The 24,273-nt window shown below is 33.9% G+C and overlaps 2 protein-coding genes across 4 annotated transcripts in view; one reads left to right on the top strand and one right to left on the bottom strand.

Annotated features, from left to right (window-relative positions):
- The first annotated feature begins 81 nt into the window (after positions 1-81).
- LOC118262062 (glutamine synthetase 2 cytoplasmic) lies at positions 82-22,493 on the top strand. Of its 3 annotated transcripts, none has more exons than XM_050701066.1 (9): positions 82-196; positions 528-587; positions 1,134-1,307; positions 4,183-4,344; positions 9,303-9,516; positions 10,094-10,166; positions 11,366-11,550; positions 12,179-12,318; positions 22,243-22,492. In XM_050701066.1, the coding sequence occupies exons 3-9, from the start codon at positions 1,142-1,144 to the stop codon at positions 22,389-22,391; spliced, it is 1,089 nt and encodes a 362-aa protein (XP_050557023.1). In that variant the 5' UTR covers positions 82-196; positions 528-587; positions 1,134-1,141; the 3' UTR covers positions 22,392-22,492. The 3 variants fall into 3 exon arrangements, with proteins under 3 accessions (XP_050557023.1, XP_050557025.1, XP_050557024.1); XM_050701068.1 differs by having other exon boundaries at positions 94-196; positions 528-575; positions 22,243-22,493; XM_050701067.1 differs by having other exon boundaries at positions 102-192.
- A 1,237-nt stretch (positions 22,494-23,730) lies between these two features.
- The window catches only part of LOC118261869 (RYamide receptor), a 68,746-nt gene continuing 68,203 nt past the window's right edge, over positions 23,731-24,273 (bottom strand). Inside the window, exon 11 of the mRNA XM_035572884.2 lies at positions 23,731-24,237. Coding sequence (XP_035428777.2) covers positions 23,854-24,237 — 384 coding nt within the window. The 3' untranslated portion in view covers positions 23,731-23,853. The remainder of the gene's footprint in view (positions 24,238-24,273) is intronic.

The raw sequence follows: 24,273 nt of genomic DNA, 5'->3' as shown, positions 1-24,273 counted from the left end.
AAAAAGTTTGCATACGTTATATTCTAGGTAACTTCATACTGGCTGGAAAAATTTATTTAATGTCAAAAAATTATAAAAAATAATCTGGCAATAAAAAGGTTTGTTACCTTCATGTCATTCTGAAACTTATGTAACGTTTTTGTCCCTTGAAATTATGGTGTTAATTTGAGAAAGTCATCAATCGTTTCAAATGTTGGTAAGCTATAATATTGTCTGTTCATTATGTCCACTTTGAGGGAGGCCATTGCCCAGCAGTGGACGTCTTCCGGCTGATGATGATGATGATTACATCTATTTATTTTGTTGTAAGTCTTGTATTAGTTTCTTGTGCTCTGGTAGTTTCTATTCTAATACTTCTATTAAGTTTTAGCCTAACCTACCTACAATTATCTGAATTGCGTATTGATCTCAGATTGCGGTAGAAACTGAAAATGTTCAGCAGGTCTTATCGTAAATTGACGCATGTTACTTTCTTTATGAGTATTTACTAAATGGCACTAAGTATGTAAGTTTTGTATTATTTTCAGGAATTACAAAATTGGGAGTAAACTTCAATAACTTTTTAGTTGTACAAGGTAAATTTTAAGGTTAGTTTTAATGTTTTCTTTATACATAGCTGTTAGATTTTGTTTTGATACCAGAAAAAAAAAATTTAATTTCTACTTTCTCAAAAATATTGTTTGCGTTTTTCTCTGAACAATCCATAATGTTACCTACAGCATCAACAAAATAATCGATATTTAAATAGCATCAATTCAATCAAGGTGCTTGACAAATTTTAATTAATTTTGAGTTGGAAAAGCTGTTTTTCAAATAAGAAAAATACTATTAAGCCGGGGGATTTTATTTGATGGTGTATAAAAACCCGTAATACGACTTAAAAGGGAGGGATCGTCGATGAAACATTCCTTTCTGGGAAGGAAGCGGACTATCCATTTTCTTCTAAGTATTGTCATAAGTTTTTGCTACCATAAGGATTAATTCACTGAGTCTCGACTTACATGATTCTTTATTACTTTCTTACTCCCTACTATTTTGTTACCAAACGATATTCGCCTTTCTTTGTAAGATTATATGACTTTAGAAAGCTTCTTGTATATTATATTGATAATAAGTTTATTTTCCTGTTTTAGATATCACGATGAATACCACACCAATTTTGTTGAATAAGGCTGCTATGCGAAAGTATGAAGATCTTGAGATACCATGTGAGGCAGTCTTAGCTAGTTACGTGTGGATCGATGGAACTGGCATCAACCTCCGCGCTAAAGACAGGACGTTTGATTTTGTACCGAAAATTGTTAAAGGTAATTATTTTTTTTAATCAGTGCTTTTTTCCTAAGAATAAAATGTTAGTTCTATTATACGATACAAAATTTTAAACTCGTACTACAATGAAGTAGATAAAAAGGTAATTATTTATGTCTCATTCATTTGATTTTTAACCGAAGATCACTCACTGCATTGTCACTGCTTATGCATACCTCGTATATCTTTTTTCGTAATTTTATATAACTGATACTAGCTATTGACCGCAACTTCATTCGCGTAAAATAGTGACTTGCGTCAGAATTTGGGTTTATCTTATGTTTTTTTTTCTAAAATGAAGTATTTTCTTTTTAAAAAGCCTAGCCTAAGTTACTCCTTACTTCATTCAAAAAACCATTTCAGAAATTAGCCAGAATAAGCAGACACACAGACAAAAGTTATAAAAATGTATTTATTAGTGTAGATGTAGAATAAATCACTTGTTGGATAGTTTTTCAACTGCCATTTACGTTCTTATCACAATTTCAATTATATCTTAAATATGACATTTAGGTAAACATTAATAAAGTAGAAATAGTACCTAAATTGTAGGTATTAAGCCCGTCGCGCCATTCTAACACTAAACTACTTTTATTACAACGATTTTTTTCAGCTGTAAAATTACCATAATTTCCATAAAAAATAAAAGTCTCGAATACATGACAAAATGAGATTACTACACATAAAACTTGATATTTTATAGCCAATAGACGTCTATTTTGATAGTTATTTTCCACCTCTAATAGACTGGATATCCAATACTTATACTGAATAAACAATACAAAAACCATTTTGTTTTATGAATAGGTCACACTCACAAAACCCCTGAGGGTTCCGTAGCTGAGGACTGAGATATTAAAAGTTTTACTTTATTTTGCATAACATTAATTTGTAAACATGCTAAAAATGTAACCAATAAACTACAAAACAAGTCAAGCATGCCTATTTTGGATTTATCGTGTACATACCTTTGTCTGCAACTTTGGTTGTGATAATAAGTTTTTTTCCTGCCAATTAAGTAGGTACCGTGGAACATCATCTCATCATATTATTCGACCTACTCGTACATTTCTTTATACATTTGATCATTATGAAATTCACGATATTATTTACCAGCTTTTGTTTTGCTACACACTACAATTTCACGAGCATCTAGCTTCACCACGAGAGCTTAACTGACGGCAGACTGACAGACTATTATTTATTTGTTGACAATCATACCTATTTATGGTTTATTTGTAATAAATGATTTGACTTTGACTTTGTTAATAAAATATAATCCTACTGAATATAAGGAGTATTGTTTGGTTTTTGTAATTTTTCAGGTGACTCCAGGTAGTCTTTATCAGTAAGATATTTTCCATATAATTGTAGATGACACGCATAATATTTGTAACACACAATGGTTTGTGTATGTTCTGATAATTTAACGATACAGACGTGTCGCGATCTACATAATATTTTATTGAATATGTCCCTTTGATATACTCACAACGTGCCATTTAGCAGAGTACTCAATACGTTCTTTGTATTCACAAGTGAAGCTCTAATTCACAACATTTCTCGACCTTACTTTTGATACTTAAACGTTCCGCCATTTTGAAAAAAATAAATCACATGAGTGGATCCCTCTTTCGATCGTCCAGTTTTATGAATATCGTTGGTGTTCACATAAAATCTGCTTTTACAACATGCGATGGATAGATTGATTGCCTGTTTTACAATATGAATTCTCTTATTTTACGACCATTTTGTTGATATAAAGAAAATATTATGTTTATCGTTTCGTACTTTTATTGTTTACCTAATTTGAATAGAGGTGCACTAACAAAAGCATCATTGCGAGTAGGTATATGCAATTTATTAATATTTTTTATATTTCATATTTAATTTTCGTAATTTGATATTTAATCATTATTGAATAAAGTTATTTATTTAGTGTTAAATACAGACAGTTGTTACTTTTTGAGAATTTGATTGATATACAGCACACATGAATGATGTTTATCACTTCATGAAACAGCGAATTTTGATGGCGGAAAATAACACACTTGACATTTGTAAATTTTTATATCTCTCGTCACGCGGAGTGATAAAAGTGAAATGTTTGTACCAAAATTAAATGCCTAGGTAATATTTTTTCATAGTTGACATGGTTTTACGTAACTGTGTTTTGACAAATAATTATGTTTTGCAAAGACGCGTGACATAATAACAGCGTGTTATTTTATAGTTTGCTTGGACAAATAAAAATGGTATAACAAGTTTATTATCGCCATAAATATTATGTAAAAGAAATTCCATTGAAAAATGTTATTCTCTTCTCTTTAGGGAGTACTTGCAAGAGGTTTAATTGTTAAAACGTAATGCGTTATATTCCCAAGTCGGTCACAAAATGTTTGATTTTAGGATGTACTTTGCGGCTTACGTAATTCTCAGTTGACGTAGATACAGGTTGTAATGGGCTAAGAGACATGAGCTTACAAACAAGAATAGATTAAAGAGCACTATAGTATACATTGTACACTTATATACTCACACACACATAAACTATTTTTATGTATATTGCATACCTATGTAGGTTTGATGGTCACAGAAAAAAATAATAGGTACTTGACTAGTACTACTAGACGTACTTACGTTAGTAAGTACTTTTTAATACTATCTATCTACGTATATTCGACTATGATCTGACTCGCGTAGTAATTAATAGTCTAATCGTAGCAATTCTAATCGGAATGCCATCAATACTTTAGCGTTGAAACAGTAGTCATTAATCTATTTGGATCCCAGATCTCATTGATGTGTTCAAAGTCTCGGAATGTGTAAATCTTGTTAATCACACCGTTTCATTCTAAACTGTTTCTGTTACAGATTTGCCGATCTGGTATTTTGATGGTGGCAACACGGATCAAGCGAAAGACGACAATGCGGACACGTATATATTTCCCCAAGTAATCTACCACGACCCTTTTAGGAGGGGAAGCAATATATTGGTGCTGTCGGATACGTATTCGTTTAATTATCAACCGACAAGTTAGTTTCTTTCATTTATTTGTTGAATAGATATTTTAGAGACTGCCTCGTTGGCCGAGTGGTCGCAAGTGCGACTGCTGGGTCTATTCCCGGGTTGGGCAAAACATTACTGGGCTTCTTTCGGTTTTTCGAAAATTTCTCAGTCGTAGCACGGAGTCTGGAATTATGCCCAGTATATGGCAATATGCTCACCGTTGCGTGTGGTCACCTATTACATGAGACTTGACACTAACACAAATGGGCCCAAAAATCGTTTTTTTGCGGTTTTTTCGAAATCTCTTTTCCTATGTGGGTACATGGGTACATTGTACAGTGGCATAATGTGTTTATAACACAAATGGTGAAGTGAATGAAAATGTATGCTATAAAAGTATTTTACAGCGATACGATATTTTAGAGAAAAATAATGCGTATATTCTAACAACAGCATGATTGCCGTAGTAGTGGTTCAAATTGTCCGATCCCGCACGGAACACTATTAGTGTGGTCCTCAATTTGTGGTTCCGGGTGTGACCACATCAAAGCGTGACGAACGAAAATCGAATTGAAAATTTAACTGAAAGATAGACATTGTTTAGTTTTACAGAAAAAAAAACCATGATAGATCTAAGGTTAATGCTGCCTTGTTGGCCGAGTGGTTGCAACTGCCGGGCAAGGGGTCTCGGGTTCGATTCCCGGGTCGGGCGAAGTATTGCTGGGCTTTTTTCGGTTTTTCGAAAATTTCTCAGTAGTAGCACGAAGTCTGGAAATGTGCCCGGTATATGGCAATAGGCTCGACACCTATAGAGAAATACATGGGACTTGCAACATAAATTGTGAAAAGTGGGTGTACAGTGTACACTGTACACAGTGACATTACGTGCCATAATGTGCACCTCTGCCTACCCCTTCGGGGATTAAAGGCGTGACGATATGGATGGATCTAACGTTAAGTTTTCAATAAATAATGTTAATTGAAACCTAAAACGTTTAGCTTTTAACATTCTGTTACTGAGAAATTTTCAAACATCTAGATGGTTTCCAAATAATAAATTGTTCCGAGAATCGTACTCACGGCTTCTTTCTCAACAGTAGCACTTGTGACTACTCCACGAATCTACAGGCTTTTCCTGATAAGTTTGATACTAAATTTCCTGATCTAGAATTGACTCAATAGTTTATGTGTAACAGTCGTCATTTGTTCTCTATAAGCCACTATGTGTCTCTATTGGTTGAGGCAATGAGTAGAAGAGAAATATAAAGACAGGAAAACAATAAATGGTGTAAAGTTGAACCTCCAAGAACTCTAACTTATCATCATCGCCATCAAATCTGGAGGGTGTCCACTGTTGAACAAAGACCCTCCCTTAAAAATTGTAGTTACTGACCTAATTTGAAAACACCATTAATACATGGAACGCCATAGTGGTCACCGGTGACCGACGTTAGCGGAGGATTTGCCTTCAAACAACAGTTTTCAACAGTTTTCTATTGGCATTCAAAGACTTAAATAAGATCATTGACCGATTTGAATAAAGATAACCTGATAAATAATCTTATTATTCGCTGCAATATATTTATATTCTTTGTTCGTTCGTAAATAAGTTTGCTTTAATCTAACTAAAATAACAGAGGTCGTATACACCGAAAGAGTTGTGGACAACACAAAGAAAATCGACTAAAAAAATGTGTATGCAAAATAACATTCAGACCAATTTATTTTGAATTTATATCTCATTCTAGTTGTGAAAACATTTCTTTGTTCAGTAAATTACCCGCAGTGTGGGAGTTTTAAATGTCTTTTAAATGTTTTTTTGCTTCTATGAAACAAGAGTCAAAATAAGCTTATACTTATAACATAGAACACATCATAGTATATTAAATTAAAAGAAATAAGTGAAACTACAAACGCTAAGTGAAAAGAAAGAAATGTATTTATTTTCTAAGAACTTCTTCTTCGAATTAAGAATTTCTAAGAAATCAACACAAGCTGAGAATCGTTTTAGAGTAAGTAAAGTTGACTATTAAACGCATTGCGGGAACAATTTATCGGCATTAACTACTTTCAAGCGCTGTTTCAACCTCTGCTTAGCTTCGATTGATCGTAGCGTGATATTTTGTAGCCTATGCCGTATATTCCTTGATTTATGGGCTATCCAACATAAAAATAACTATTCAAATCGAACCAGTAGTTCCAGAGATAGAAGTATATCTCTGGAATCCACTTAAATTACATGTTTGATAACTCGATTGCCCCACGAGCGTCGTGGTTCACGTGATTTTATGTCGGTCGATTGATTTATAGCTCTGCAACATAGTAACAGGATTTGTGGATATATTGCGAGTGAAGGGAGTCCTTTTAGAATATTGCAAGAATGTCAAAATGACACTTTAGTGTGGGAGAGCCATGCTTCGACACGAATGGGCCGGCTCGACTGGAGATACCACGGCCTCACAGAAAATTGACGTGAAACAACGCTTGCGTTGTGTGAGTTATCGGATGCCTAATTACCCCCTTCCCAATCTTCCCAATTCCCGATTTCCCAACAACCCTTAAATTTCTAACCCCCAAAAGGCCCCGGCACCGCACTCGTAACGCCTCTGGTGTTTCAACTGTCCATATGGCGATTATTTACCATCAGGTGATCCGTCTGTTCGTTTACCGGCTTATTCCATAAAAAAGAAAATCATAATAATTAATTTTCTATTAGGTTAAAATAATATTGTGAACACTGTTTAGTATTCAGAGCGAATATTAACTACGTTACCAATTTGAAATGAACATTTGGTTTGCATGACAATAATTAATTCACCAAAACTTAATATATATCATACATTTTATGGTCAATTTATACTGTTGTCCTGTCAACTCTATATCTATGATTTAAAATAAATGTTACCTGATATTACTGTAATCATTGTTCAATTTAACGTGAAAATTCTGACAAATGATTTTTATTACACTAACACTATAAGTTAATGCCTTCTCGTGATATATTTCAGTCTGTACTTATAAATTGCTCAATATAGTGTTAATTACAATGAGTATATATTATATATCTTTCGTAGGAGTAAGCAGCACGTGCCTAATTTGATAATGTTTAATAATTATTTTCTTGATTATTAGAACTTGAGACAAGATATTTACCATGTTTATTTATTTCGATGAGTTTCGGATATCTCGGCACTGTTGCAAGCGCCATGTGATCAAACGTGATCAAAATCAATGAAAGATGGTAAATATCCCGTCTCAAGTTCTAATAATAGTGTTAGTAGTGACCATATCAGTTTAAAAACTTATATTTTCATTATTGTTACCGAGTTATGCTATTCAACAATCGAAGTGAGACTATTGTTATACATTGAGAATACTACTATGCAGTAATTAGATCTGTTTATTATTATCTTGTGGAAAGACCACCACCTAAAATTGTCTTCAGCAAAAAAAGACAAGCCTACTTTTTTCAATTTAAAATCTATTTTTATCCACAACTTAAAGAACCAATTACGCGCATCCGTAGAGTTTGATCGTCAACCAAACGAATTAGTCTACAGGGAATCTAAAACACGAAACAGTTCTAACAGTAACGACTTATCTTCTACGTAACACGAGCTTAATTAATCGTAATGGTTCTTGAAAATTGTCGCCATTATTTGTCAAATCTTATTAGGCAAAAACAAAGAATTTATCCGTCCAAATCAAAGTACAAAGTGAAACTCAATTTTGATTCCCTGTTATACAATTTGGATTAAATCTGAATATTTGTTTGTTGGCTGCGTAAACTTTTACTCTTATAACCAGTTAATGAGGTTTGGTAATGAATTATTTTGCTTTTCAATCGAATTGTTTTGTAAAGTTCGACTTAGCGTGGGCAGGTACGTTTAAAAGATTCTCTAAATGCCGTACTCAGAGTCATTTAATGATTACTTAAACTTTTCCTTTGTAACGAAAACAATTGCTAAGGACTGGGTTAAGTAACCATTAAATGATTCTGAGTACGGCGGTAAATATTTATTTATTAGGAATCTTACTATTGATGGTGACAGTAATTTCTTAAGCCAATAACAGAGTTCCACGTAACAATAAATTTTAATAAGTCATAAAGGATAATACCTTAACAAAAAACATGTGTGATGTTGAAAACAACCAGTGAGCAAATTAATTTATGGCGCATTCCAATAAACTACGGATCGTTATATTTGCTTACGAGCCGTAGAATTTTGACACATTTTGTATGGAGCTTATGTCAAAATTCTACGGCTCGTAAGCAAATTTAACGATCCGTAGTTTATTGGAATGCGCCGTTAATTAATTTGATATAACGAGTCAATTACAAAACCACAAAGTCACACACAAGTCTACGTAATAATTTTACAGAGTATTGTAGTAAAAGTCAAAAGAAACTACGATTTAATCTTGCCAGATAAGTATGTGCTGATACTCGATAAGTTTCTAGAAATCGTAGTTATTAGTCAGCCGATACACTGTCGAGCTAATGAAATTTCTCAGTGGCAGTCTGGACTCGTGACCGGAAAGCCAATGCACTGGCGAGCACGGGTTTCTCACATTTATCGCACTTGATTCTCGTTAGCTGCCCCTATTTACTCGAACCATATTTTAATGAACTTTGCAATGTATATTTTATTTTTACTGAGAGTTGTTGAGAATTTTTTGCTTGCTCAGTTTATTTTGACTGGAAAAGAATAATATCAACAGATAACATTTGCAGTATTTTTGTATCTAATTAAAAATAAATTCGTCTACAAAAGATGTTACAAATAAATTTTACCTGCGGCAACGGTAGTGCTATTTTGATACACACTTCTAGTAAATTTAATGTATATTATATACCGACTATTAAGGTTACTATTTACGTGCGAATACGAAGAAAATGCAGGCAATTTGAAGCTCTTGAAACTTGTACGAAGCAACACGTTTATTTTCCGAGATCGTGTAGTAACAACAAACTTTTCTACAGGCACAAACTACAGGAAAGCTTGCTTGATTTTGTGCGAAAAGGGTGAAGTTGAAGAGCCTTGGTTTGGCTTCAACCAGGAGTTCTTTCTCACGGCCACAGATGGCAGGCCACTGGGCTGGCCCCCTGGTGGCTTCCCCGCCCCTCCAGGACCCTACTACTGCGCTACAGGAGCCAACAAAATCGTAGCTAGAGATCTCATGGAGGCTTTTTATAGGTACTCAATTGATTTGTTACATTAGTTACTATTTAATAATCCGACTCAGCCTATCTTTATTTTCTGCTCCCCCTCAATGATCCGCTGAGCCGAGGCTTGAACTCTAGAGAGCCCTCAACGTTGTGGCCATCTAGTTTGAAAAAGTATTTTTGTTTTGTTGTCCTGGCTTAACTGTGGGTATTAGTCTGGTTAAGCAGTCAACAGACTTAGCTCTTATCTGAAAGCCGATTTGGAAACCAATAATTTCCACCACTGATATAAGCTTTCATTTTATAATATTAGGTTACCATTCAGGAAAAAATCTGATAAAATCAGCATCTTTAGCTTATGTATGTTATTGGACGTAGCGACAGTATTCTATGAGAAAATGGGATTGTGAGTACAGTGACTCAAGATTTTCCGTAAGAAGATTCCTTAGCTTCTATTTTATGTATTGGCATAGACACCGCAGAAAAATCTATTTGCAGGCTAAAGAGATACCTCCATAAGATCCTAGTCTAGTAAAAGAGCTGAATGTCTTTTATGCTTCAGCTGTAGTTCTAAAGATACTGGTAATAATTCTTTTTCTTCTTTTTAGATGCTGTCTTTATGCTGGTGTACAGATTAACGGTATATATCCAGGATCAACGCCGTCCCAGTGGAATTTCCAGGTAAAACTACAGTGGTAATGTTACTTTAGTTCTATTTAAAGACGCCTTTGCTTTCGGTTTTGGTCGCATCAAGAAAGGTTCAAATGTGTCTCACCTATCACTAGGTAAGTTTAGATTAATCCATCACAATCAGAATAGCGAATTTTGCACGAAGAAAACAAACGAGCTTACATTTCAATTTCACAATATTTTCCAATATTTCAATCATTGAATTCGGTACGATGACGTCATTCTGAAAGGTTGACCACCTGTTGTGATTTGTTTTTTTGGTAAACCTCAGCAAAATGTCAATTGTATTTATTTTTATGATTACGAGATTTTTAAAATAAACTTTTTGAACATCAAATGTAAACTCGTGTTTTTAATTTGTATTTGTCTTTGTTTGGTGTCCTTTGTAAGTTATGTTACCTGAAAGTTGAATGAAAGAAACAAAAATGTACTTTGGTAAAGGTCATTCTGTAAAGCATTCTAATTTTAGAGATGAACCTCGTGTAAATGAACTTGTTTTCTTTGTTTAGATAAATAGCTTTTGAGATTGCAAGCATAAAAACAAAATTCTTTGTAAATAAGAAACGCTGTTTTCTGGTTATCGTGTTTGTGTGCCCATTTTACAAATCATTCTTTGTTTTCCGCATCTGATTTACACGTCGTCGCGGACATAACTGAACTTGTTCGCTAAACAAACTCCCAGGACAGCTATAAGTACATCAATATATCAAAACTGGGATTGCGCTTGCTGTTCAAACCTCTTTGTTTCGCTTACGTCACGTGCGCCCAGTTTGTACAAGATATTACGCTATCACAATAATAGAATTGTCGGTTGTTTATTTGTACAATGGATTTACTAACTAAACTGTTACCTTTGGTTTAAAATGTTTTTTATTTTATTGTGTGAGTTGACACTCCCTGAGTTAACCTACATGTTTCTTTATTGTCATATTACACTCACATTCAAATTAGAAGTCTTCCATTTGCGTTTAATAACATTGCATTGCAAAATTCGAAGGCGAATTAAGGGAACTCGAATATTGAGCGTACATGGAAAACGTGATAAAAATTCCAAATGACAAGGAATTCCTTTTTTTGGTAATACATTTGCAAAGCTTGGCTTGTGTGTAGCGTATGTATGTATGAATGATGGGTTTAAGGCGTTAGATGCATTGGTTTCTATGAAATATTTATTTAATTGTGATTTATAGGTTGGTCCGAGTCCCGGTATCAAGTCAGCCGATGATCTATGGATGGCGAGGTACATATTGGCCAGGTTGGCTGAAGAGTACGGTACCGTGGCTAATTTTGAGCCGCAGCCCATCCCTGACTGGCCTGGAAACGGTACCTTCGTCTACTTCTCTTCAAAAGACATGAGAGAAGACGACGGCATACTGTGAGTAGCGTAAACTGTTTATTTTTTATTATTAGGACCGCTTCCAACCTTCCTATCCGAAAATCATTGAAGGCGTAGGCCTTGCTGAACGTAGGTTCAGCAGACGTTTTGTGGTTGATATGGTGATGATGACTATACTTACAAGTAATTTGAATGATTTAATGATTACGTATTTTTTCAATATGATACAGATTTTATCTAAGTTTTGCTTCAATTTTGTTCCTTTTCTTGTAATAACGAAAAGTCATGTAGCTTTAGCCTAGATTAGCTAGGGTTAGGCCTTACGATATCTTTTTACGACGGATCTATAAACCTAGAGGTTTTGTCATTTAGGTACCATTTTACTGGGATCACAAATACTTTCTCCTAGGTTTATCGGATCATTATTCTTGCCAACTAAACTAGTAGGTCATTTATAACCAATTTAGGTAGTATGAAAGGAGATCACTCTTTTCAGATGACCTAGCAAAAAGAAGAGTCAGATATTTGTTTTATGTGTAGATTTTATTTTACGTACACAAGATGATGAAAAACAAACAATATTTACGTTTAGAACTCTCAATATAGAGCACGTATTTTTTCTAGTTGATAAACAACAAACAACATTTGAAATTAAATCATTTTGCAGGGTCATCGAGCGTGCGATTGACAAGATGGCTCGCAGGCACGGGGCTCACATCAACGAATACGATGCGAACAGTGGTGGCGACAATGTACGGCGACTCACTGGGAAGCATGGAATGCCACATATTAGAGATTTTACCGCAGGTGACGTATAACTAAGTATCCTAATATGTCTTTAATATTCAGGTTATAGGATTTAGGTGCTATAGGTTTTCCTTTAATAGTTAATCCGTTAAACGGCATAGACGGCAAAAGTGACCCATGGTTTTAGCGACAGTTTTCTGTCGGTAGTCAAAGGGTTAATGAATACACGAATAAGTACGTTTTGTTGTGATCACTCTAAAGTTTTTCGTATCGTAATTATTTTTACGAATGCACTAAAGGTAGATAGCAAAATTGAGAAATAAATTATTCATTTTTTTCGGGTAACTTTGTGAATAATGTAATCATACTTCAAGGTTTAGATACCGACATAATACTACTATACCTAATGCGCTCTAACAAGGTGCGGCTGACAGATGCCAGTATGACGTTGACGTCTCTCTTTAGGGATGGACATTAGAAAAATCTTTTTTTATCGCTATCGATACTCGCAGCATACATTTAATTCTCTTGAATTTTTTTATTAAATGTGTGTGTTATTTAGTTGTGCAGTCTAACTACGTGTATATACTTGTCAAAATAAATATTTGTTAGAGCACCTTGTTAGAGCGCATTAGGTATAAGTTTACTACGTTTACAAATTCATTACATTTTATTTTTATAGGTATGTATCAGAGTTAGTTATATCATTTATTATTTCCATACAGACAAAAGGTTTACTAGATTATTGTTTTTATGGAGCACACAAACTTGGCATCGTCCAAAAAATTTTATAATAGGTACAAGTCTAGTTTGTATGTATACATAGTAGGTACGTATGTTCTTAAGAAACAAGCTAGACTCTCAAGAACGTAATGCATCTCAAACTCCCTTTGTATGTGTGTCGTTTTTACGAGTATTACCATTGTTGGAAAATGTATGTGAAAATGCCTAGTCTTCTGTCTGGCTGGTAAGATTTTTAACAGATTAAAAGGACACATCACACTTTAACTTCACCGTTGAATCCCAGCATTAAATTTGTCATTATTTGAACATTATATTCTATTTGAACATTAAATCTTATGTTTTGGAAATCAATATTTGATGAAATAATAATAATTTAATAATGAGCCTACTTTCAATGATGCTGATATAAAATAAATTAATACCAATTGAAGTCTATACAAACTATTAATACGACATATCTACCTACCTCTATGAACACGTATTCTCGAAGCCAAGATGCACCTGCAATATTTCTCACTAGTTACGTGTGCAGAATATCAAAATAGAGACATTCAAAATTATGGACGATTCGGGAATAGACGAACGCCGCGTGTTCTGTACCTGAGTCGCTCCTTTAACTGTGTAGTATTAAACCATATTTCGGTATAAAATAAGCAAGGCTAATGAAAGTACAGGCACTATATAGAATATTATCTACTCATTATATACTATGTACACTATGTACTATAATTATGTACTATGTACTATTTACTATTATTTACTACTATTAAAAAAACATACGTGACGCCTTTTATCTCCGAAGGGGTAGGCAGAAGTGCACATTACGGCACGTAATGCTGCTACACAATGTACACTCACTTTTCACCATCTGTGTTACAACTTACAAGTCCCATGTGATAGGGGTGAGCATATTGCCATATACCGGGTAGATTTCCAGACTTCGTGCTACCATTGAAAATTTTTCGAAAAAATAAAAAACAGCCTAATAATACTTCGCCCGACCGGGGAATAGAACCCGAGACCCCTTACCTGGCAGTCGCACTTGCAACCACTCGACCAACGAGGCAGTCATCTACTCATTATATACTATGTATATCATTACGAAAAGAACGCCATTCACATAACCAGTCCATAAACAAATAGGTACAAAGCTAAAACAACATGCTTAACAATGATTGATACTCGTAGTAATCTCCACCGGACCGTTGCACAACAATCGTCGGTTGCTAAAATGTTGCACGTGTACAGTGTATGCTTTTGTATAAATCCCTTTGTAACTCTTAGATTTATTGGTTCGAACCAAAAACCAACATGAACAACTGAACAGTTGAAAATGGACTTGCGGTCATGTTGTGAATTGTATTAACGTGGGTCGTGAACATGATTAAGCAATGTTTTATTTACTGAGAATCTGTAACATTCAATATTATAGGTATGGTATTTGTATGTGACTGCCTCGTTGGTCCAGTGTTTGTATGTGTCTAGTGGCCGCAAGTGCGACTGCCGGACAAGGGAAAAGTCCGTTTTGCTTTTTCGAAAATTTCTTAGTAGTACCACAGAGTCTGAAATTGTGTCCAGTATATGGCAATAGGCTCACCCTCTATTACATGGGACTTATAATACAAGTGGTGTAGCTCGGCATTACGTGCCGTAATGTGCACCTCTAGATAAAAGGCGTGACGTAACATGTATGTTTATGTGAACATATTGTATTTACGATTCGATTGATCTATGTTTAAACTCGGATCCAAATTGCCTTCAATGATAATAATTACCTATATTTAATTTATTATAACGCGAGAAAAATAAATCTTATATCAAAGTACACGGGCAAAACCACAAGACAGATCAATTTATTTGATAATATTTTATAATTCCCATGTTCGTGTTTCCAGTGATTACAACTTCAGCGGAGTTTTGTGTGTTTGTAATAAGTTTTGAAAGCGAAAACGGGAGTCTAAAATTATACGAAAGTAAGCCCTACTTTATACCGAATCATAAAAGGATTTATGTTTCGTTGCTTCGACTCGAATGTTTTGCTGAACGAGACTTTAATCTCAGAAAACGACGGTGTATAGGTATTTAAAGAGTACGTAAGTACTCATATATTACATTAAAAAAACAAAGCAGCATTAGATTAATTTGATGTTCGATGTAAACATTTACGTGAGTTTGTAACGATTCTAGCTTCTTTAATTTATATACAATCAATAAATCTTTTACACAACGTCACGCCTTTTATTTCCGAAAGGATAGGCAGAGGTGCACATTACGGTACGTAAGGCCGCTATACGATGTACACTAGGGTGGAGTGAAACATACCAAAAAAAATTTTTTTTGTCCATTCATTTGTCCTGTATTATTAATTGGTGACCATATGTAAAAGCTTTGTTTATGCAAAAAATCAAAGCTCTACGACATTATCTTCAGGTGGCGCATCGAGGAAATAGTTTCTAGAAAATTCATATTTTTACTTATAAGACTACCCACAAAAAAGAGTTGTGCTTATATGTTTTGCTTACAAATTTATTGTTTTTAACTTCTACTAAGTGTTATCTCGTATGCAAATTCAGTATTTTCTTATAAAACTTTAATATATAGTTGTAAAATAGTGCCAAAGTTAAGTAAATTTTATTAAAAAATGCCTAAAACGGGCAAAGACTTGCGATGTCCTTTACTTGGCGATCCAATCAAATTAAATGATAATTTATGTTATGTTATGTTTTGATGTGATAAAACACTACTTATAGATAAAAAACAATATATTAGAGTTGAATGATGGAAAGGATCCTTAGAAGAAATATGTGAAATGATTGCTTTTAGCCAACTATTGTATTGTGAACCTGACTGTAAAAGACCTATGGAGTTTCTTGCTCGTTCTTCTCCATACGAATCTACACTTTGGAACGAGCAAATAGAGCAACTAGAGGACTGACCGACAGACAGACATTTTGTTTTCTTTACATTGTAATATTTGCTTTGGCGTTCAAAAGTGCCTTCCCGGTGTATTAGTAATAAATAATTTTGACTTGACTTTCTATAGTAAAGCGATATAGAATAAGGCATCTATCTCTACAATTATCCATCAACAAGTCGTGTCTAGGTTGTCTATTTTGTACTTTCAAAAGTACAAATATGTAAAATGTTACGCAATGACGCCAAAAAGCAGATATTCTACAATTTTTTTTATATCGCGCCACGTAAATATTTATCCCGAGAAGTATGCAAATGTGTGACTAAAGCACCTGCTGCTGAGGAAAACTTCTTAAAAGGTCAACGAAATGAGCGCAAAATGTACATTGGTTTCAATTTGATTGGTCATGAATTTAAGAAGCGATAATATGATGAGTTTGCTGCAAAATATATCGGGTCCACAAACAGATGCCGAAGCCTCTGCTATACGTTTAGCACACCTTTCTACTGCTTGAGTGTGGTAAGGATACTTCTCAATTTCAAACAATTTACCTCCAGGTGCAATCATTGTAGTGATTTCCGAGTCGCTGTATTTCATTGTTAGAGGAGGTTTTGTTATCTTTTTTTCGCCAATTCTATCAAATCATAATAATTAGTTGAGTCTACTAAAGCAGTAGAAAGGTACGTCAAACGTATAACAGAGGCTTCGGCATCTGTTTGTGGACCCGATGATAGAAATGGTTTCATCCGTACTAAAATAAAATCCAGGCAAGAAATACCTATTTTTGACACTAAATCTCAGTATTTTTGCCAAAATGAAGACACTGGAACCTCTGATACTGGACATCAAAATTTTATTTTTATGGTAATTTCATATAGTATTTTATTATTCTAGTGGTTTAAAGTTTAAATTCATTTAAATATATAGTAATATAGTTAGAAATAAATATTTGCTTGTAACTCTACTTTTGTAATTTTTTCAAATTTCATTCCCAATGCGCCACCTCAAGATGTTGAGTTAGAAAGCTGTAATTTTGCATGAACATTTCTATTACTATGGGTCAATGTTTGAAAACACAGGAAACTTCAAATTAATAAAAAGATTTTTTCACTCCACCCTAATGTACACCCACTTTTCACCTATATATTCAATAAATCTTTTTAACTTTAAAATGAAATGCTTTTTGCCTACTAACTGTTTATTCAATGTATTTTTTATTTAAAAAGACATACTTTTTATTAAATTGTTTTTACATTTTGCGCGAGTTATATTACTCATATATTATGAACACCCGCATAAATTGTTTCCTTAGAGATTTTATACTAAAAGCATTGAGATAGCCTTTATTTTCTTTACCTCTACCAGCATTTATTCCTTTAAACGCCGTTTTATACCGCATAAAATACTGGCCGCCTTGTGAGTCCATATACAAATATTTCGATTCACCCGAACTTCACAGAATTTGCCCGCAATATCTGTCCATGTGACGGCCCGGTTTACCGAAAATATCGACATTTCGGTTTTGTGACGTAAAGGGTACTGTTAACTGTTATATGAAATTGTTTACTCAAAATTTTGCGACCATTTTCAACCACTACAAGTATGTAATTCAATATTTCGGTACATCGGTTTGACACAGAAATCGATCAAAACCTTGAATAGGACGTAGTGGTTTCATAAGTTCTTATTAAATTCCCGATGACCAGATGTGCTTCGTACGCCGTAGAATCAATAGTTAGGTATCTTCAGTATTAACTTATGCTCAGTATAAACTGTGAATAAGTAACTCTTTCATCTACATTCACAAAATTGTTGTTTCATTGTAGATTGTTAAGCTTTCTTTATTTCCATTCTTACGCAGATTTCTATAAAACTAGCAACAATATTTCTCAAAGATGAAATATATTTTACGCCGAATAACACAGTTTATGTGTTTACAAAAACACGTACAATACATAAGTTCCTAAAAAGAAAGTAATAGAAACTGGTAAACCGAAAAAGAAAACCATTTTCGCGTTATATTTCAGTGCGTAGTATACTGAATTACAGGCTGAACTCATAAAATGGACGTTAATCGATCTTATTTGTTACGAGGCTCAAGCAATTATTGGAATCATCTAAACCGCGTTTGTTCCTAAACGTAGATACAGATAACTGAACTCTGGAATTGACCGAGCTCGAGAGAACTCGAGATTGAATTACTGGCTTACTGGAAGTACTTACTACGTATAATATAGGCATGTGTATCGGTTGTCGGTTTCGATATTTCGATTTATAGTCTGATATTGCTATTAAGTATGGGAGAGCTATGTTTCGGCACGAAAGGGTCGGCTCTACTGGATTGATACCATGGCCTCACATAAACCGCCGTGAAACAACGCTTGCATTATTCCCGATTCCCCAACAATCCTTAAATTCCTAACCCCCATAAGCCCGACAACGCACTTGGGTCCATGGGCGGCGGCGATTGCTTACCATCAGGTGGTCCGTCTGCTCGTTAATAATAAAAAATCTCGATTAATAGTAATAAAAAAGGTAAAAAATACGGCAATGGTAGTATATCAAATAATAATAGGAATAAATACTCAAGCTCCTAGTAAGTTACAAGTAGATAAAAATAATCCAGTTTGATGATCTTTAAAGCCGTATTTATTGTAACTTCCCGTACAACAGTTTATTATTTGAAAGTATCAGTAACATTATTGAACAATAGGCTACTTATTTTATTAAACAACAATAACAATGTTAACACTTGAACAATTTAATACATTCACGCCTCAAAACTGTTTATGTCTTATTGTCGCTTTGTTGACTCGCATAAAAGTCTTTATTGTTTGAATAATGACAATCGTATACTTACTGAAAAGAAAAATGTCCTCATCAAATATTTTATTCAATAATTTTGTGCTTAAATTATTCAAGAAATATTTCGTCAGAAATATCTTTGAGCACTAAATACTTACCTACATATTTTGTTCTTTTTGTAGGACCAAAGGAACTTTCTCTTTACATGTAATACTTTGTATATTGGCCACTCGCCCCGTTTTCACATAGCTGCAGTTTTCCGGCTATCTTGCTAGATTTTGATATAAAAATATTTCGTACAAACCTTGTCCTGACAATATCTTCTGTGACAAAAAATAAAACTGAGATTAATCCATGATTGCAGTTTAACTATTAAAGTTTTACTTTACGAACTTTTTTATTAACATCAAACATTAGAATAATTTTCATTTAAGTCGTAAGTGCTTCCTATAATCTAAACTTAAAAATCACGTCCACCAATGGTACACTTAAGTATAATTGGTTTTTCAATGGTAGAATAAAACGCGTTCCACTCTCGACCAACTACCGTGCTTACCACACACTCTTAAGGGTTCAAAATCAACCCGATATCCCCTTTCACACCTACATACTTGCCCTCTGGAATCCGAATTCTTGCGCAAATCCTTCAGGGATGCTCAATCAACGTCTGCGGCAATTGTTTTTTCTATTTATATCTCAAAATATATTGTTTTGCAGTGTTATATTTACTTACTTTCTTATTTCATATTCCTTGTTGGCTCAGCTGTTTAAAAAATCTCTGAATATTGTAGGCCTCGCATTTCACGCTTCTTTTTCCTTCTAATTATTTTCTATGAAATAAATCTTGTCTTCATTAAAAATGTGTTTGTTAAATTATTTATTATTTTCATTCGTTACCTTATTTACTTAGTTTTAATTTAAGCACACTAGTAACGCTTTTGATCTTGTCCATAAATACAGCGATGACTTTTAATTAACTTTTATCTGTTAGTTTTAATTTGATTCTTATTTTGTAGTATTGAAAATAGCTTACTAAGTAACTAGTCCTTTTTATATTGAATACAAGTAAATAAATTGGATAGTAAATAAAGAAAATGATCTGACTCTCTTTAAGTAAAATCGGAGATTATCCAAGTATTAAAATAGGTACTACTAGTAATGAGGATTAAGCTCTAGTTAAAAATAGACTGCTTAATACAAAATTGTGTACATACTAGATTCTTTTAACGACTTTGCCAATTAAAAAGAAGCTTATGTATTCACACTAATTTCATTTAAATCCGTTTAGTAAATTTTGCTTTGTAGAGTAATAAACACATTCTGACATTCTTTCGCATTTATAAATATTACTTACTAGGATTATTTATTCACCCAGATATTTCTAAAATATCTAATCTACTCACATAGCCACCGCTGATCAGACCCATACCTAAACAGGAATGTGTATCCCATGTGTGCGGTCTCTTTATTGATGAACAGTTATCTAAAACATCCCAACCAGTTGGTATTAATTTCAGCTCTATATACATACGCTTGCAAATTCCTCTGGTGCCTACATATTTAGCCGTTAGACAAACGTATAGTAAAATATTTGAATAAATGAAGTAACATAACATAACTTTACACCTTAGAATCTTTGAAGAAGAAGAATACAATGTGACACCTACTTTCAGTAGTTATGTTATGAGTCTCATGTAATATGGGATGAGACTATTGCCATACATGGGACTATTGCCACAAATTCGGGGCTCGTTTTTTACTGAATAATTTTCTAAAAAACATAAAATCCCGTATGGGGTTTTTCCGGCCCGGAAATTGAACACAGCGCCTCTTGTACTGGTAGTCGACCAACAAGGGGAGAAAATAAAGTAAAAATATGCGGCTTCATTTTTTTTGGCCGTAATTTTGGCGAGTTTTATTTATGCAGTTTTTTTTTAGTTTAATACAGGTAAGAAAACAAAAGACTAGTTTAGTATTGATACATTAACCACTAGAAATTCGTCATAAAGTATACTCCATCCACTCACACGAAGCGCTTCGCTTCAAGCTTCCTGAGTATTACCTGGGTGTCTTGAAAGCCCTATTGAATAGGTTGCTTATGGGCAGACGTACTTCATCGTAGGCCGTAACATCACTTACCATCAGGCGAGATAGGGGCCAAACGTCGACCCATCAATTGTAAAAAAAAACTATATAGTTTTGTACGACAATAGCTACTGTATCTATACTAGATTGTTCTTCATTTTCTTAGCAATATACTAAATAAAATTGCTGTCTGTACAAGCATAAAAAAGTACTTTCAATGCCCAGTGTTGTATGAACGTCAAAAAGACCGTATCCCTCTCCACATCAGTTCAGCGTGTGCAACGTTGCGAGATATTAAGGCCAAACGTCACGAAATGTTTTTTGCGTACGCTTATAAGCTTTTCAAGGGATCAAGATGACGTTCGTTATCTTATAATGCAAAAATGATACCTCTGTAAACTTGTAACATAGATCAAAATCGTTTGAAGTTGTTTTCTTTTTGAATATGAGCTTGTTTGTTTTGAGAGAAGTCATTAATATGGACAGTTAGTTTGAGATATACCTACAGTATATATTCTCTGTAAATGTAAGGACAATTTATTAATATTTTTTTAATATCACAACATAGCTCTGTAGTTATTTTAATAAAATAAATGCAAATGATGATAAAAGTCGGACGTAATAACAATGCAGAGTTCTTAGTTAAATTGACTCACATACTCACACATAAACAAATATAGAGATCTAGTAGGTAAATCATGAAAGAATTTTCACGTGATTTTGTTGACGTGACATACACAAACATTCTTGTTTATTGGGGTTCCTATTCACATAGTATGTACGCAGTTCTAGTTTTTTTAAGACATCTACCCACGCTAAAGTTTCACGTGTATATCGTGTACGAAGGTGAAATAATATCATTGACAGATTGCTTCTATGTATATCAATCATTTTGGTAATATTCTTGAAAACATACATATTTTCATATTTTACTCTATTGTGATCAATATTGACTTTAAAAACTTGATGCAGACTCTAATTGAATTTGATCGGGTTTTTAAAAATGTTAACGAAGTTACTCTCCGTAAAAATAGTTTTAGTGGTATTAGCGGGGCTTTTATGCACGTCAATTTTTACTTCTAATTAATACGTGGCACTTAGAGAATGTGTTACTTTAATATTCAGAGTAGCGTAATTAAGGAATAGGCAGATGTATTTAACTTGCTTCAATAAGTTTAGCTACAATTACCTACTTGACCAAAACCGAGTGATATTTTCTTACTTAACACATACCTAGGTTTTAATATCTTTATTCTAAAAAACGAACTACAATGTTTGCTAGACCTACAAAACTGATATAGTCTACCTAATTTGATACTAGCTTAAACTCATACATTTCCAAAATTAAACTGTTTTCGCTCAAACATGCGTCATAGTTGAACAAACGTTCGTAGGCGTAAGTTCTATGGTAATTAGCATAAGTAATTGTGTTGCAGGTGTGGCTAACAGGAGTTGTTCGGTAAGGATACCTCGCCACGTTTCTGAAGACAAGAAAGGGTACTTCGAAGATCGACGTCCTGCCGCCAACGCAGACCCGTACAGAGTAATTACAATCCTACTAAAAACGTGTATATTTGATGAGTGAAATTCTGTATAAATATTAGTGTTTTGTAATCGTTTAGTCCATTGACCAATCACTCTGTTTGTCAAGAAAATGTCCTATAAAATTATTGTTGATCAGTGTCTTGTATTCTCTTTGTATTACATTTTACATCTATATATTGGTTTCTTTGCTACTACTCGTATTATAGAGTTGCGTGCTTCCAAAGTTTATCACCACCACGTACAACGAATGGAATGTTTACTACTTTTACATATTTTGCTAGTTCTAAGAAGTCTCGTATTAAAGAGTGTGTTTATAAACGATAGTTAAATATCCCACACAGAGAAACTTCCACGTGATTTCGTTTTATTGGTGAACGAAACTGTATAAATAAGTTGAGGAAAATGAGTGATGACTGGAATTATTATCTCATAGTCGTAATGTGTGTCTATTTGTATTGCCAGAAATATTGACCGAATCCACAGTGGAATGCTTTAGTGACTGGGTAAATAATTGTCGTTAAATAAATCCTCGAATATATGTACTAAAATTTAATACGATATTTGGATAATTTCTATTTGGTTTTTGGCAGTAAAACATAATTTATGATTCGATAATAATCATTGATTGCGGTTGTAACTAAAGTCTTAACCAATTCAGATACGGTTTCATTTCCATCTTGCGATTCTCAGCAATAGTACCGTCTGAAATTGTGTTGACAATACACAAATATTATACCAGGAACGTTTATTAAAAATGTTGACCCATATTGAACATTTATTGAAGGCAAGTCTCAAATTAAACAGCTGAATGGAACTTCAAACATATACAAAGGTACTGCCTTCATACCTGTGTGTGTATGGACGACAATTCTCAGAAAACAACTTTGAAGTTGTCTATACGATGGGCGCAAGTTACACAAGCATGATGAAATTATAAGGGTACCTTGTTTGTAAAGGAACTTGTTACTAGTTTAAATTGCTGTACTCTTCCTCAAATCCTACGTGACTAATATATTTCAATATTGATGAAACTTTAACATTTCGGTAGTATTTCGTCGTAGTTATTGTTGCGTGTATACTTATGCCACGTTGATTGCTTACCATCAGAGGGTACGTAAGTGCTGCTATCATTTATAGTGGCTGCAAAGGTTTTTGTAATTTTACTTACTTGTGTGCAGATTGCAGACTATGTGATCTAAGCTACGTTAGTATAGAAAACTACGTGGGCTATGCAAACTAAGTCAAACTACTCGTAACTTAGCTTTAGCTCTTGATCCGCAACCGGCTTAATGCTTATTTCGGTGTTGTGTTGTCTGTTGCTAATAAATTATAGCAGTTGCTGTAATTACTGTAGGTGGATAAAGAAAACCACGAAGTAGGACTTAAAATTAATATTTTTTTACTTTCTTAACGTACAGTCATAGTTTAACATTATTATTAATTCTATCACATCACATGTTCGATTATTATTTAATACTAAACGTAATGGAATTTCAACGTATTTACACTTTGTCGTCGTATGATATGTCTGTGAATTCTACAATGTTACTGTTTGGGAATATATACAGTTCACTGACTCTTTCGTCGCCTATCGGCATTTCATCTCTGCCCGAGAGCTTCTTTGCTAATCTTCTTTTACCAATATCTGTGTTGCTCATTCGTATATTTAAATACCTCCTACTATTTCCATGTCCTTCCATATCTTCTGTTTTCATAAAATTAAATCCATTTTCTCTATTCTGTGTACTCATGCAGTGACATGAGTTTCTGGAAGGAACCTTCAGAGTGTCGGTAGGTGCTAAGTTTATCGATTTTCTAGTTGAGTATCCACTTCTCTCGTTTGTTGACCGGAACGATAATATCCGTGTTCTGTACGACTGACCGTCCTAAAATTAATTGTTTCTTATATAAAATCACTCAAT

The sequence above is a fragment of the Spodoptera frugiperda genome, chromosome 20, assembly GCF_023101765.2.
Source record: "Spodoptera frugiperda isolate SF20-4 chromosome 20, AGI-APGP_CSIRO_Sfru_2.0, whole genome shotgun sequence".
NCBI lineage: Eukaryota > Metazoa > Arthropoda > Insecta > Lepidoptera > Noctuidae > Spodoptera > Spodoptera frugiperda.
The sequence above is the reverse complement of the archived record's forward strand: the minus strand, read 5'-3'. Positions and strand labels throughout refer to the sequence as shown.

Excerpts from the sequence above, each read along its gene's own strand:
- LOC118262062 (XM_050701068.1), top strand. The coding sequence starts at position 1,142 with ATGAATACCACACCAATTTTGTTGAATAAGGCTGCTATGCGAAAGTAT. Across the intron at positions 4,345-9,302 it reads GTTTAATTATCAACCGACAA|GCACAAACTACAGGAAAGCT; the intron begins GTTAGTTTCTTT and ends ACTTTTCTACAG. Across the intron at positions 12,319-22,242 it reads TATTAGAGATTTTACCGCAG|GTGTGGCTAACAGGAGTTGT; the intron begins GTGACGTATAAC and ends ATTGTGTTGCAG.